Consider the following 16,302-nt stretch of genomic DNA (forward strand, 5'->3'; position numbering starts at 1 on the left):
GATTGATTGGTTAAAGAATTATTTACTCTTGTCCAGTGTCTTCTATGCCAGATTAGTTTCACTGTTTTTGGTTAAAATTAAAATTGACATGAACTGACACCATCCTTTGATAGCAGTGTATTATGGTAACACAAATCAGAGTTGAAGCATATACTTGGGTATAAACATATCAACACTTATCAGGCTAGTACTGAACTACACATCTTATCTTGAGATAAAATCTTTTGTACGATAACTAAAGGTTAAATAAACCCTCCCTTGCATGTCCCAGGTTCTCCAGCACCCACATGGTATGACCATCTTTGAGGACAGCATCTACTGGTCGGAGCGCTACACCAGCAAAGTGATGAGGACCAACAAGTTCCATGGAGGCAACATCACCACGCTTATGACCAACGTGTACCAGCCTATGGGTATTGTGATGGACCATCCCATCAAACAGCCTGCTGGTAAACTACAGTTAAACAAAAAATTTTACTTGTGCATTTCTGGTGTTTTTTAATGACGTTTTAAATGAAAATTTGGTTTGCTCGAGGCCTGACTTTAAAAAAAACGTATGGCACGTAGTAGAGCCTCCTAGAGTAGTTGTGATGACTGTATATGGATTGTATGTTTGACTCTGAAAGTTAACTAAATAGTTTGCTGCAAGAGCCATTTGAAACAGTGGTTGTTATTTTTGCTCAATATTTGAAAAGAAAACATTAGACTTTGACCTTCTTTATACTTTATTTTCATTTGTGCATTCTTATAAACAGGTAAAAACAATATAGCAAAACAAACAGTTGGTCATCTTTTTATTCCATATGACTAAAAAGTGATGGAAATACATGCCAGTTCGTATGATAGTTCAAACAGTGAAGTTGCAGACACAATTACTTTTTCCCATATTGCAAAAATTTCCTTCCCTTTAATTCAGTGAAAAAATATTTTTACCTCCGCTGAGGAGGTTACGTGATTGGGAGGGTTTGTTTGTTAGTTTGTTAGCAACATAACTCAAAAAGTTATGGCCGGATTTTGATGAAATTTTCAGGAAATGTCAGAAATGGCATAAGGAAGAACTGATTAGATTTTGGGAGTGATCCATATCACCGTCTGGATCCAGGAATTTTTGACAGGATTCGTTACTATTGGGAGATAGGGCTAATGGCGGAGGTCTGCGCCCTCCAAGTGCTTTTCTAGTTCTCTTTGTTTTCAATATCAGTTACCAGAGGTAGGCCTGTAACCGCCTGAATTACTTTTTTTTTTTTTTTTTTTTTTTTTTTTTTTTTTTTGCTGGCTGCTAGTTATATGTTTATTAGGTATTTATCCTGGGCTGGAAAGTGAGCAGCAATGTTACCCATATAAATTGTTAAGAAAGATCAATTAATCTCATCTCCAGATGTTTATAATTCCTGATGTTACCTCATGCCAGACTTTGACCTTTACAACAAAATCAAAGACAATTGGCAAACGTTTCCAAGTTGGTCTACTATATACAACTAAGTTAGTTAATAGTTATTAAAAATGAGCATGCTGGTACGGCAGAAGAACCCCTTAAGTTGGAGAAAGGACCCCTCTGTTTCACACCCTGCCCACACTGAAAGGGCTTCAACTTTCTCATTGTGTATCATCCCTTACTTTTTGTTTTATTTATAGCCATCAACCCATGCAGAGAGCATCTGTGCACTCAGCTGTGCCTGCTGGCAAACCTGAGGCCTCGGTACTACACCTGCCACTGTCAGTCCGGCTGGAAGCTGGATGCAGACAAACGCACCTGTATCAAAGGTGAGCACTTCACTTTTTCTTTATTCTATGCACTATTCAAAGCAATCAAATGTAATTAAGCTTGAATGCATAAACCTCATGAATGAAAGTTTTACTTTATTTCTGAGTCAATATTCTGAGTTTCTGCTGAGATATGGAGCTTAACTTGACTTGATAACCATCCTGCATCCCTTTTTTTCTAGATGAGAGTCCCTTCTTAATGGTGGTGAGAGATTCTGTGATTTTTGGCATCCCACTGGACCCAGCTGACACTTCCAACAATGCAATGGCTCCAGTGTCGGGCATCAGCATGGGCCGTGACATTGACTATGATGACCAGGAGCAGCTTGTGTATTGGGTGCAGAGCACTGTGAGTAATAGTCTTGAATAAAACTCTGGTGAATGTTTTGTTAAACCTGTCCTAAAACATGGAGTCTGTTTTCTCTCTCTGATCAGGGGGCTATCTGGCAAGTGAAAACCAGTGGGACCAACAGATCTGAGTTTGCTCCAGCTGCTTTTATGGGCTCGCCGTCTGGTCTGGCTTTTGATTGGATTAGCCGAATAATGTATTACACTAATCCTACTAGTAATACCATAGAGGTAAGCATGGCTCTTTGATTAGAGCTAGCGTAAAGGTGAAATAAGTAGGAATTATCAAAAGGATATTAAATTGTTGACCTGACCTAGGAGCAATTTATAGGGATCCATCAAGGTTTTTTGGTTGTCAGTTAGGAAAAGGGAGGGCATCTCAAGGCATCAAAGCTAGAGGCGGATGAGCATTTAAGAAAGAATCATTCATATCCAGGTGAGAATAGGGAACCAGGCCTTCCTCTGTACATGCCACCACTAGGAGAGATAGAGTTTAGTATGCATGTTAGACCACCAATGTGGAAGATAGTGCAGACTGTATCAGGGACTGCAGAGGTGTCTTTGGCTCCAGGGCCCCCTTCAGGGTTTATAAAAGTGCACATCCTTAGTGTTCTGTGGCGGGTTAATAGGCACTATGGTGCAGAAAGCAGGGATCCCAGGGTTTGTAAGGTGCATAAAACATATCAGCATGATTTGGCACCAGATTCAGGCAGCTAAGATAGAGAATACAGATATTTTTAGATCTTACAAATGTGTTTTGGTCAGTACCTTGTACTCTTATCTGGAGAGCTAGAGATAGGTATAATGGCAGGTTGAAGATCAAGTCCAGGAGCATCTCAGTATCCGTAATGAAGATAGTTACAAGAACATTTTTTGTTAATGAGGAAGACAAAAAGTGGCTTTGGCCAATAGGGAAGTGGTACAATGTGGAACTTTGTCATGGTGAATGGGTAGAGCAGCTTTGAAAAGATATGGCAGAAGGATGAAGAAGGATAGACCTGTAAGGGCTCCCATGGAGGTTGAAGTTATGGTGGTTGCAATTTGGGTTATTTTCTAGATTTATGTGGCTTGTGTCAGTTTCAAATTGTCACATAATTTGTTCAGATTTTTTTTTATTGTTTATTGTTGTTTTTTTCATTTTCCAAACTTTACACTTGGCTTAGGTCATTCGTGTGGATGGAGATCAGCACTACAGAAAGACCCTCATCACCTCCAATGGTAAACCAGAGGGGACAGGAGAGCCATTTGGAATAACTGTGGATCCAGCCCGAGGGTAATAACTAAGAAAAGGAAGTGTGATGTATTTTTTAAAGCAAACTCTTGTAATTGCAAATAATAATGAAAACAATATGTTCATCACTGACATGTTTTCTGTGCTTAAACAAGGCTAAACAACTATGCATGGACAGACTGCAAGATGGCTACATAATGTGTGCCTGACTCTTCATTTCTTACCCACATTTACTCTTCCTCTCACAGGAAACTGTTCTGGACAGACAGGGGATCAGACAGTGGAGTTCCTCCAAAGGTTAGCAGTGCTGACATGGATGGAGGAAACCTGAGAAACCTCTACACAGGCAACCTGGCAAACATAGGATACATCACTGCTGACATTTCTACCAGGAAACTGTACTGGGCTGTGGCTGGCACAGGGGTGGTATGTAAAGGATGAATATCATTAAACATTAATTATCTTTCTCCTTGTAATGTTTTTAAATTCCTGGATCCGCACATCGTTTTTTATAGTTTATGGTTTTGTATTCATTCTCCATGATGGTTGTTATTCAGCTATTTTCAGTTACCTCTTTCCTCTCCTCTCTTTCCTCAGATCGAGAGTGGCACCATGGATGGCGTGAGCCGGGTGACGGTTGTGAGTGGTCTGTCGCACCCATGGGGTTTGACGATCTACCAGAACCACCTTTACTACACCGATGTAGACTACGAGGTCATTGAGAGGGTGGATAAAGAAAACGGCGCCAACATGGTGGTGATGAGGAGCAGCATGTCTGGCCTGCGTGCTCTCAAAGTACATGCTAGAGACAGTATGTTAAAACTTTTTCTTTTTTTTTTTTTTAAGCTCAGAGAGTTTTGTCCTTGAGGTTCTTTGTTTTCATTCAGACTTTTTATACATTATGCAGCAGGTAATTGCAGCCAGAGAGAGAGAGCAAGTGAGTAGGTGTTCAAGGATGGCCACAGCAGCATCGAGCACCACTTGTTTTTCATTTGATGCATGAAGCTTTTTGTTGTGAATTGGCTGTCCACCATTATTATTCTCCCAATTATTTTTACAGAAATATTAAATGTCTTGCTCTTTTTCTGAAACTGTTCACTTGTAAAACCTCATCAATAACAAAAACAGGTTTAAACCATTGCAGTGAACAGAGGAATTACTACTTTTAAATGCTCAATGAGAAAACATCTGTAAAGATGATTAAAAAGGTGCACTACACTGCCTTTAGTCAGTCTATACCCCAATATAATAGCACAAATTATAGAAACAACTGAAACTTAAAAAATATGTTATAAGTTTTGGAGAGTATTTTTAAAAGATTCCTCTTTTAGTGGAAAGAGATTTCAAATAGCTCAGAAGTTGTCTCCTGTAATCTCTACACTACCCATAACCAGAGGTGGATAAAGTACACAACTATTAAACTCAAAAAGTACACTTTCTCTGGATAAAATGTATTTAGGTAAAAGTACAGGTCAATAAGTTTACTCAAGTGAAAGTAAAAAGTAATTCATTCAAAGTAAACTTTGGGTTCTGAGTAGCTACTGAGGAGTTGTGCAGTAAAATAGTATCTTTCCTCATTTGCAACAACAAGACAAAAGATCTATAACCAGATTGTTCAGGTAAAGTCACACCTCTGTAATAAAGGAATATTCAAAGAAAAATTTAGTTTATTAAACTCATAAAGTTAAATTTCACACTTTAAAGTGTCAGTACAGATCCACACTACATACAGTTAAACTACACTTTTGAATGTTTACATTTTTTACAGTATTACAGACCTGCAGAACCTCAAGAAAATGTATGACAAGGTGGGTCTCCTCTGGCAAGAACAAAGCAGAGAGTCAGTCTTATAGCAAGGCAATGCATACTGATGAAAACACACTATGCCTCTTACAGGAGCACCTAAAATCACAGGCAACAACTCTAACTCAGTGGAAAACTTCACTTATGGTGCAAATGTGTCTCACATTAAAAACAACAACAATCCATCAGAAACGTGACGGAATCCCAGCGGGGACCACTGCGCAACAGGCAACATCTAAACACAACTAATCACATATATAAAACACGCCCACACATCCCCCCAGTTTTGAAACTGCAATGGGCAGAGCTTAGATCAATTTACTCTACAGAGCTTAACTAAAACTGTTGGATCAACAATGTCAAATAATTCTAACACTAAAGACCATTTCACACTGAATAGAGTTGTAATCACACTTTGGGACTTAAAATCAACTCTGAAATGTTAAACCTTAAGATATCAACACTCCAGTTTTTGCTGTGTACAACATCTGCTTTGGGATGTGTTGTGGAATCATTCTAACCTTGCAAAGTAGATGGATTCGTCCGTTTCCTTGTTTCTCAGTGGCGATTCCATCTTGCAAAGCTCCCGTCTGAACGTTTGGGCCCAGTTAGAAAGTAACAGGACCAACCAGCATCGAGAGGCAGAACTTTCGCCTCTCCCAAACGCTGTCTGTAAGTGGTTTCCCAGATGGATGTGTGAAACCATCCATCTGGCGTGCCAGTTTAGAATCATTCTGTACTTAAGTAAAAGAGAAGTTACTCTGGATAGAACTTACTCAGGTAGACGTTAAAGTACAGATTTCAAAATGTACTAAAAAAAGTACAGAAAAATGAGTCTGGTAGTCTGTAGTCACTAACATGTGAATGTGATTCCTACTGCGACTGTTTTCATGATTTGTTTCCCCAGTTGTTTTGATTTGTTTTAATAAGGCTTCGTAGATTGTAAATCTGAACTGCCCTGCTGGGATGAATAAAGTTTTCTGAGTCTGAAACTGGAGCTGAACCTTTTTTTCCCCCTCTTCAGACTCAGCAGGGACCACCAATGCCTGCAGCTCCAACAACGGGGGCTGTCCCCACCTCTGTCTGCCCAAACCAGACAATCAGAAAACATGTGCCTGCACCTCAGGTTTCCAGCCCTCTCAAGACGGCACCCGCTGTACACAGTTTGAATCCTTCGCCATCATCTCAACCCCCAAATACATCCGCGGCTTCCACATAAACAGCTCGGACCACTCAGAGGCGATGGTGCCTGTTGGTGGATGTATGAGAAAATTTAATTATTCTGCATATATCAAGATCTCAAATCATTAGTCTACAAGATTTTCTTCTTTCATCTCTCACAGCTTCCACCTACAAAGACAAGTTGGACCTTCATATCCCATCTAACTTTGTGTACTGGAGTGACAACAGCACCTCCACCTCATACAGGGGCATTTACAGGGCCAAAACAGATGGAGGCCACTACACCCGTGTTATAAACACAGGCATTGGACGAAGAGGCATTCAGGGCTTTGCTGTAGACTGGATTGCAGGTATAAAACTTTCTTCACATGGAGGCTTTCAATGATTGTTTGCCTCTCACTGACTTAAAAAATACAGTCATCTTGCTGTAATCATAAAAATGTAGACATTTCATGCAGTTCCACCTTTTATTCTCTTTATAGGTAACTTATATTTCACCAATGCCTTTGAGACTGAGACCTTCCTGGAGGTCCTTGCCATCAACACCACCTTAAGAATGATCCTCCTAAAGTCCACTGAGGACCAGCCGCGAGACTTGGCCGTCAGCCCCAAGCTTCGCTACCTCTTCTGGACAGATGGCGGCCAAACACCAAAGATTGAGCGGGCCTTGCTGGATGGCACCAACCGCACCGTGCTAGCATCAGACAGCCTTGCATCACCTCGTGGCCTCACCATCGATTACACCAATGATTTCCTGTATTGGACCGACGATGTCCTGGACATGATCTCCAGGATGGCTCCAGATGGCACACAGAGGCAGATCATCCGATATGGGAGCCGGTATCCGTCTCCTACAGGGGTGGCTATACTTGGAAACAAGATGCTGTGGGTGGATAGAAAGCTGGGGAAGCTTTTCCAGGCCAGCAAGGACCCAAACAATTCTGACCAGCCTGAGGTGAGAGAAATAGTCAGCGTTTAAGCTCTTGTGTGAGACTGTTGCTCAATCTCACGTTGAAATAACTGAATGATTTCAGTAGAATTTGTCACAAAGATCACAAAAACTCTGGAATTTGTGTCCAAAACATTATTGTTGCTTGCATTGTTATAGTTAAGCAACATCTCTATTTGCAATTGCAGATGAAAAAAACAGTTTAATTCTTATTTTTTCTCAATAATTTATTAAAAAAATGTAAAAAACAACAACAACAACAAAAAAACAGGTTTTAGGTATGTATGATGCCAAGGATTCATCATGTGGCCCGACCTGGCAAAACCCAGAAGGGCTAGGGGGGGCAGAGTCAAGCACGAAACATGTTCACATACATACAACATGTGTTACTCAGCAGCCAAGGTCAAGCTTGAAGGAATCTCTTTTGTCAGGGCCTTTTCACCCTTGGTAATATGCCCGGAGAATGCTGATGGTTTTCGAGCCCAAACAGTAAACTACTACCATGCTTACTCGCCCTTACTCTGCCCTAAAGGTGTGGACTTTGTTACTTTTTCAACATATTATTTTCCCATGCCCCTGGTAATATGTAAGGCTATCTAGAACACAACCTAGGTCGTGTCAGTCCTTCTTCAGGCCCGGTAGTGCCCTCAGGTGGGCTTGCTCGCCATTGCAGCCTTATTTCAGCATCAATTTCTGGCCCAAACATGCCTAACAGTTCTGCACAGTACTGTATGCCCTATATAAAAATGCTGCAGAAAAACATAATTACTGCTGGTATTAAAAACTGAATTTGTATTGATACCTACATTCTTCATTAATAAACATTATTAAGAATAATGTTTAAAAAAGATTTTGTATAGCCTAAGTCAACGAGTTCATCATAAATTTGCATGTTAAGAGAGTATAATCTGACCTTTAGGTTGGCATTGTTTGAAGGTTTAACACCCAACTCAGCTCCAACTCTTTTCCTGTTTCTAGGTTAATTAAATGATTGGTTAAGATGGCTCTTTAAGAAAGGTGGTGCCTTTTTATACAAACTAGTATTTTTCAAAAAAGCTTAACCAAAATAACGACTACCATGTTTGCACAAATGAAGCCTTAAATGAGTAACAGAGCAATTGATTCAGTTCAGATTATCATGTTCTTAACTGGCCTTGGCTAAGGGACTCAGTCCTCAACTAAAAGCAGCTTTTCATTTCAGCCAGAAAGCAATCTTTCTTTGTTATGAAGTGTGGACAAAAAATAAGCCCCCATTTTGGAATGAAAAAAAAAAAAAAACAGATGGTAGGAAGGCAGTAAAAACCAATTAGCATAAATACAATTTGGACATGCAGTACGAGTTAACAACAGAAAATGCTACGTTTTAGTGAAGAGAACATGGGTAAAGTCCATGCTGGTTAGCAGCCTTTTTATATCGCATTAAACATACTCTTTGATGTATTATTATAAAGCCCCAACACTAATCACCATGAGCTCAACACTAGCAGTATTTAGCTCTAAGGGTTGCCGACTTGGAAAGAGGTTAAAAAGTAATTATTTTTGGTAAATTGTTTAAACAAAGCCAAAAAATAAAAACGATACGCTTATTATTATATGATAAAAACAAATGTCTCAGCCCTACCTTTAGATTTAAAATCTATGATCTACTCACCTTTTAATAACCCCCAGTGACAACAAAAGTGTAGATGCCCAAATTTGTCTTGTGCTCATAAATGACTGACTAAGATGAGAACTCAACTGATAAGTGCAATTAAAAAAGGCAGATTAGGTGAAGAATAATCAGTTAACCTTTTTTAATGTTCTTTGCCCATAAACATGATACGCCAGGTAGATGGTTTGATATAGTATGGCTATATTTCATATTTCTGGGAAACCTCTCATATCTTTTGTGAAGGGCAGGGCTTTTCCAAAATTCTCAGAAAGTGATTGGACAAATGCTCTGTCTTTTATATTCATTTATATATCAGAGTAACAAGACAAAATCTGGTAGAAGCCAAGTGCAGCTCTGATACTACTCTCTACTACTCTCTAGCTCTACATGCTAATGCTGCCATATGTGTGAATGGTGAAGCTTCTCTGTGGATCACTGTGGCTGAATCCAAGCTAATCACTCCATCAGCAGCCATTGTATTTAACTTATGCCGAAGCAGGTCAGCAGAAGAGCAAAAGCGTCTTTGCTATCACAGAAAGCTAGTTGTAGCTACATCAAAGCTAATTGGTACACTGATGGCAGCCATTGCTATAAGATTTCAGTAAAACTTAACCCCACCCATAGGTACTACCTTGCTATCCTCAATACAGATTGGTCTAACCCATGTGTTCGGTTCAGCACAGACGTTTTAGATTAGAGCTTTTCGAGATGGAATGGCCTGATGACAGACATGGAGGCTGGTGAATCAATCTGCTCTGCAAGGTTTTCTGCCCATGCAACTAAATAATTTTTTTTCACTGCTATCAGGTAATTCGAGACAATCTTGACGGACTGATGGATGTCACAATCTTTGACGCTCATGTCCAGCCCACTTCAGCCAACCAGGTGGGCTTTAACCCCTGTCAGGAAGATAACGGACGCTGCACACAGCTCTGCTTCGCCATAGCAGGACAGGAGCAACCAAAATGTGGTTGTGCGCACGGCTCTCTCCTGAGTAATGGAGTTACATGTGGTTATGGACAGGATGAGTTTCTAGTTTTCACTACAGACTACACGCTGAATAGCATGAGGTTAGACCCCACGGACCACAGTACCCCCTTTCCAACACTTACCCTGGGGTATAGCATGGTTGCTCTGGATTATGACTTCAAGGAGAGGAGGATTTTCTTCACTCAGTACTTGGGGATCGGACGGAGCAGAATTGGCTACATCACCACGTCATCCATCAGCAGTCCGCCTGTGATAATCGCCGCAAGTGAGATCTGTGTTAAAGTTTTCTTCTTACTTTGTAGCACCTTATCTTCAGATATTTTCCTCCTGATTCTCACTCTTTCTTCTCACTCAGTTTGATTTAACCATTTCCTTATTTATCCTGTCATTGTTGCAGTTGTTTTTCTTTAATCTCTTTATTTCATGTACTCTCTGATTCCCTGATTAGATTTGGATGACCCGGAGGGATTGGCATTTGACTGGATCAACAAACGCCTCTACTTTACTGACTACTATAAACGCAATGTCCAGGCCATAGGAGTGAATGGGCAGAACCGCTCCATTATTGCCCCTGCAAACCGCCCCAGAGGCATCATTGTTGACCCTTGCTATGGGTAAAAGCAAAACACAGTGATTTCACTATCTAAAACTTGATCCATTGACTGCATATTAAGACCAATGATGCATATACTACTTAAATTTTGTGCATTTAGGGTAAGAGTCTGAGCCGTAGTGATTTGATGTAAGAGATGAGGCACTGACACTCTCCCTCTTCCTTCCAGTTGGCAACAGATATCATTGTCAATTTGCATCATCATTTGCATTATCAATTATCACTCATTTAAACCTTTAATAGCATCATATACCTAAATTTATCAAAAAATTATCACATGGGCATTAAATCAGCATGTTAGGCATATGAACTATAGCGACAAAATAAACATGCTTTAGAAAAAAAAAAGATTTTTTTGTGTCATAGTTTGAGCTGTGTCCCATTTGTAGGACTGAACAGTTGAAGGTTCTTAAAAAATGTGTGTTGATAGAAAAAATTTTTACTTTTACGAGAACAGTTCTCAACAGTGCTTTATTTTTTTTAATTCAAATTATTTGACAGTCATGCCTTAATCTGCAAGGTTTACCAAAATATCTTTGAGTATTAGACACTTTTGCACCATGAGTGAAGCTACTGACTCAATCAGAATAGTCCTGTGGGAGTAACCACAGGACTATTAATACACATTATGGGTGGTATACTGAACATGATGAAAGGAGATGGGTCTGGCTGGAACATTTCTGCCTGCCTCTCTCACAGACCATTCATCTGAGAGACTGTATATCTCAGAAAGGAAGTGCCCTAAATTTTTGGTATAGCATAGTTCGATATTTTTTCTAATTTAACTTTATGCATGAGCAAAGTCTGGCAGTTACATTCATGAAATAACCACATTGCAAACATTACAGACTAAAGCAAAATTTTATAAATAAAACAGAAAAAGATCAGAGGTCTAATCAGCGATTTTATTATTTATAGACTTGATCCAGAAGTAGTTTTATGAACAATGGCTCACTTTAGCTTCCTTAGCTTTAGCTAAAGCTAACATAGCTACATGGTTAACATTACCACATAAGCCAGTGTAATTATATTAGCTTTTAGATCATGAACTTTAGCAAATGTATCTGTGTAGATAACATATTTAAATAGGCATACATAGCTGCTTTGTGAGCTTAGCTTTATCTACATTAGCTATGTAGCTACATTAGCTATGTACATTATCATTGACTAAGTTAGCTTTAGCAATATGACCTTTAGCAAATGTAGATAAGGCTAGCCTAGCTATGTAGATAAATTCTCTACATAGCTTACATAGGTGTCTGTGAGTTAGTTTTAGCAACGTGAGCTTTAGCTTTAGTTATAGCTAACTTCGCTAAACAGATAATTAAGATGCGTAGCTTATGCTGTTACTGCTTTGTGAGCTTAGCTTTAACTATTTTGGTTGTGTAGCTATTTTATCTACATAATTAAGTTATCCATGTAGCTCACACAGCTAAGAGATACACAAGCTACACTGGTTGTGTTGATGAGATTTTTCTTGTAAACAGACTGTTTATTTGGCTTTATTAAACAGTACTAATTTAACTAATTTATAATTAAGTTTTCCAGAACAGGATTTTAACTCTACTCTTGGTATCCTAACCCTTACCTCAACCTTAAACAGAAGTCTTATCCGATTTTATTTTAAACATTTTAGCGCATATTAGTTCTGTGATATATGACATCTCACATGAATGGTCTGTGAGAGTGGCCATCAAAAATGAGTCTGCACTGTCTTGGGTGGAAGAGGACTTCAGTGTGTACCTTTCAGGTATTGTCACTTGTAGTCACTTGGATTGGCCAACCTTGACCAACATAAATGTTCAAGATTAAAGTATGAGATAGAAAAAAGGGAAAATTGCAGTGGATGAACAACATGTAGCTTTACAAAAAATAAAAATAAAAAGATGTTTTGAGTTTCCACAGTGTAATTTAACTTAAAGAAGTCAAGTTAACCCAATACAAGTAAAATGATTACTACGTATGAGTACGAATAATAATTACTCAAAACATGTATCTCCACTACTTTAAAACTTTCAAATAATCAATTTCAACAAAAAAATAAAAAAAGTATTCACAACCTTTCCAGTTTTACAGTGTACCATAAAGGAGGCAAAGCTTGTGACCCTCACTCCAGCCAGTCAGTAGAGGTTTTACTTTTGGGAAGCTTTCATTTTCTCTCTTTTTTTATACAGTCTATGATTTGTCATTACAGAAGCTATGCTAAATACAACAACACTATTACTTTTCACACTACCCTCTTTTTCCCAGCTACCTGTACTGGACTGACTGGGGCTCCCCTGCCAAGATTGAAAGGGCAACACTTGGTGGAAACTTCCGGACCCCCATTATTAACACCAGCCTGACTACGCCCAATGGCCTGTCCATAGATTATGAAGAAAGGATGCTGTACTGGGCTGATGCCACATTGTACGTCAAGTTTCTGCATATATGCTGTACTGAAGCAGGTCCCATAAGGTTCAAAAATTCTAAATTTATACTCTGTTTCCTCTAGAGATAAGATCGAGCGTTCCACTTTGACTGGAAAAAACAGACAAGTTATCTTGCAAGGGGTCATGTACCCGTACTCCTTGACGGTCTTCCAGCAGGACATCTTCTGGACGGACTGGACAGAGAGAGGCGTCTTTAGAGCTGGAAAGGATGACGGCTCTGGCTTTGCAGTGCTGGCTCAGGACCTTCAGTACAGACCAAATGACATCCATGTTTATGCAGGTTCTAAACAGGAGAGCTGCTCCAGCTCATGTCAGCAGTTTAATGGAGGGTGCAGTCATATCTGTGTTCCTGGTAAGAGCAAACAAAAGAGGAGTGTAAGACCTTTCTAGACAAACACAAAAGATTATACTTTTGATCTTGTCTCAGACTTTAAAAAAGTGATATATCTGTATATTCATTAACATTGCAGATGTTGATGAAATAAATATTTTTGGTTAGTGTGAACATTTTTAGTGACTGGAATTTTTAATTAAGTCAATTACACATGATAAATAAGAGAAAGTATTACATAAAAAGCTCTTGACACATTAAGGGTAATTGTTTAAGTAGAACTTCTTAGACTTCAAAGCAAGTGCAGAAAGTTTGAAACATCCTAAATAGCACAGAGGACACAAAGTACTTCTAATTAAACAGACAGGTTATCTCAGTCTTCCTCTTCTTTCTTTAATGCCCTCGCTTCCCATAATCCCTCCTTCAGGTCCGTTGGGTCCTGAGTGTCAGTGCCCTCATCAGGGGAAGTGGTACCTGGCTAACAACGGTAAAGACTGCATTCAGGACAATGGGAAACGCTGTGAGCCTGAGCAGTTCACCTGCCTCAACGGTAACTGCATCTCAGCACGCTGGAAGTGTGACGGCTACAACAACTGCCACGACAACTCTGATGAGCTTGAGAGAGTGTGCGGTAAAAAATAACACTTATTTGATCAGTTTTAATGAACAGCGAGAAGATAAAAGTAAGCAAAATGTTTCATAGGACAAGCAAAAAGTCTTAAAATTAAATGTCAATGCATGAAACTAAATCAGAATTCTGATTTTTTTTTTTCTACCCAGCTTTCCACACGTGTGCAGCTGTTGACTTCACCTGTGACAACGGGCGCTGTGTGCCGCTCAGCTACGTCTGCGACTACACAAACGACTGTGGCGACAACAGTGATGAGCGGGGCTGCCCTTTCCCCACTTGTAACCCTGCAACAGAATTCACTTGTGCAAATGGACGCTGTATCAACGCAGACTATGTTTGTGATGGCCGCAATGACTGCCGCGACAATGCCTCAGATGAAATCAATTGCCGTAAGATATGAACAGTGATGAGTGTTGGATCACAGCTGCCACATTAACCCTGCTGTATAGAGTCTGAAATGCTCCATTAAGAGACATTTCTCTCTCATTCAGCTTTTTAAATCTTCATCTCTGCCCTCTCCAGCTGACCGGACATGCCCTGCAGGCCAGATAAAGTGTGACAACACCAACATCTGCATTTACCCTGAAAGCCTCTGTGACGGCTACAACAACTGCGGCGACAACAGTGATGAGAATCCTCTCTTCTGTGGTGAGTTGAACGTGCAGTGTTTGTGTTGCCAGAGTGAAATAGAGAAGATGAAGATGTTGCAACAAAAATATCACCCATATGTTTGTGTTTTATTGGATAGTACATCTCCACCTGTAGGTGTCTAGATCAGTTCACATTCTAACATATTTATTCATCTTTGTGCTATAGCGGGCCGTACATGCTCCCCGGATGAGTTCCGCTGTGATGAAGGGAAATGTATACCTAAATCTTGGGTATGTGATTATGTCCAGGACTGTGATGATCGCACAGATGAGCCTCCCTCTTGCCGTGAGTACTTTGCATCAGGAAGCTAGATTCCTAAGATGATAGGTAAAATCCTTATAAAATGACCAAATTTCATGCTGTCTTGGGAAAAAAGAGGGAAAAAACGTATGAATACCCATCCCTCTGTAATGATATGCTTTTCAAACAGATTTGTTTTTTCCTGTCTCCTTTCTTTAATCATGTTTTATTCCATTTAATTCTAAAATATAAGTGGTTTAACATTTAAAAAAATTTGGGTCACAATTTTTTATAAGAAGGTAGTGGGTCCTGGCACTCAAGCACTTGGGTACCACTGGTTTAAACTGTTTAAGAAGTGTCTTGTTGTGGTTTTAGTTCAGATTTGCAAATCTAATCTTGACAACCTCAGAGCAAAAAACACTTTGCCCCTGAGCATGTTACTTTGACTTATGCATCTTATACTTAAGCTTAACTGTTAGAGCAGATTTTTAGACCTAAATAAGTCAGATTATGAAGTAGATTTCATTTAGACTCTACTTTTTTCTTTCTGTACAGAGGATGAGATCAGAACATGCAATCCCAGCCAGTTCACTTGTACCAATGGTAACTGCATCCCTCAGTCAATGGTCTGTGATGGCAACAATGACTGCTGGGACAACAGTGACGAGGCTCCTGAGCTGGAGTGTGGTAAGACAGCAGCTTACTTTATTAACACACTGAGGGTAATGGTATTAATCCAAGCATTTTTTTTACCAAGCTCTGTTCCTTATCTCATTTGAATTTTCTTTTTGTCCATCTTATTTATCTCTGTTAAATTCACAACTGTTTACATGTTCTCTGTATAATCTAGTTAATTTATTCATCTTATCGTCTCACTGTGTCTTGTAGGCCAACGTACCTGCAGCTCCAGTCAGTTCACCTGCCCAACCTGGCACCCAGGCCACCCTCGCTGCATACCATTAAGCTTTGTGTGTGATGGTGAGAAAGACTGTGTCAATGCCGCTGATGAGCTCCAGAATTGTCCCAACCGTACCTGTCACATGAATGAGTTTGCCTGCTCTAACGGGCTCTGCATCTTCCTCCCCTTCCAGTAAGTAAAAGAAAATATGTGCTATCCGTTTACATTCTTGAAACGATGGTAATGGTCATCTCCTCCTCTTCAGCTGTGACCATGTGAACGACTGCGGGGATGGCAGTGATGAGCTGGGCTGCACCTACGACACCTGCAGCAGCTACCAGTTTACCTGCAAAAACGGAGCCTGTATCCCCTCCTATTACACCTGCGATGGCGAGAACGACTGCTTGGACGGCTCAGATGAGGCAGACAGCTTGTGCATTACGCCGCAGCCCACCTGTGCCCCTCAGCAGTTTATGTGTTCATCAGGCCAGTGCATTGATGAAAATAAGGTGTGCAATGGACAGAAGGACTGCCAGGATAACAGCGATGAAAAGGGCTGTGGTGAGAGATGGAATTATTATGCAAACT

The 16,302-nt window shown here is 39.9% G+C and overlaps 1 protein-coding gene across 1 annotated transcript in view; it reads left to right on the top strand.

Moving 5' to 3' along the window:
• Positions 1-16,302, top strand: part of lrp2b (low density lipoprotein receptor-related protein 2b) — a 54,156-nt gene that overhangs the window by 17,818 nt on the left and 20,036 nt on the right. Inside the window, exons 30-50 of the mRNA XM_041815855.1 lie at positions 272-449; positions 1,636-1,764; positions 1,947-2,113; positions 2,200-2,343; positions 3,276-3,385; positions 3,592-3,769; positions 3,941-4,154; positions 6,171-6,407; positions 6,490-6,678; positions 6,811-7,283; positions 9,736-10,183; positions 10,367-10,532; positions 12,782-12,940; positions 13,026-13,315; positions 13,722-13,925; positions 14,075-14,314; positions 14,448-14,573; positions 14,742-14,861; positions 15,372-15,503; positions 15,705-15,906; positions 15,980-16,275. Coding sequence (XP_041671789.1) covers positions 272-449; positions 1,636-1,764; positions 1,947-2,113; positions 2,200-2,343; positions 3,276-3,385; positions 3,592-3,769; positions 3,941-4,154; positions 6,171-6,407; positions 6,490-6,678; positions 6,811-7,283; positions 9,736-10,183; positions 10,367-10,532; positions 12,782-12,940; positions 13,026-13,315; positions 13,722-13,925; positions 14,075-14,314; positions 14,448-14,573; positions 14,742-14,861; positions 15,372-15,503; positions 15,705-15,906; positions 15,980-16,275 — 4,402 coding nt within the window. The remainder of the gene's footprint in view (positions 1-271; positions 450-1,635; positions 1,765-1,946; positions 2,114-2,199; positions 2,344-3,275; positions 3,386-3,591; positions 3,770-3,940; positions 4,155-6,170; positions 6,408-6,489; positions 6,679-6,810; positions 7,284-9,735; positions 10,184-10,366; positions 10,533-12,781; positions 12,941-13,025; positions 13,316-13,721; positions 13,926-14,074; positions 14,315-14,447; positions 14,574-14,741; positions 14,862-15,371; positions 15,504-15,704; positions 15,907-15,979; positions 16,276-16,302) is intronic.

Source organism: Cheilinus undulatus, linkage group 20, assembly GCF_018320785.1.
Source record: "Cheilinus undulatus linkage group 20, ASM1832078v1, whole genome shotgun sequence".
In the NCBI taxonomy this organism is placed as follows: domain Eukaryota; kingdom Metazoa; phylum Chordata; class Actinopteri; order Labriformes; family Labridae; genus Cheilinus; species Cheilinus undulatus.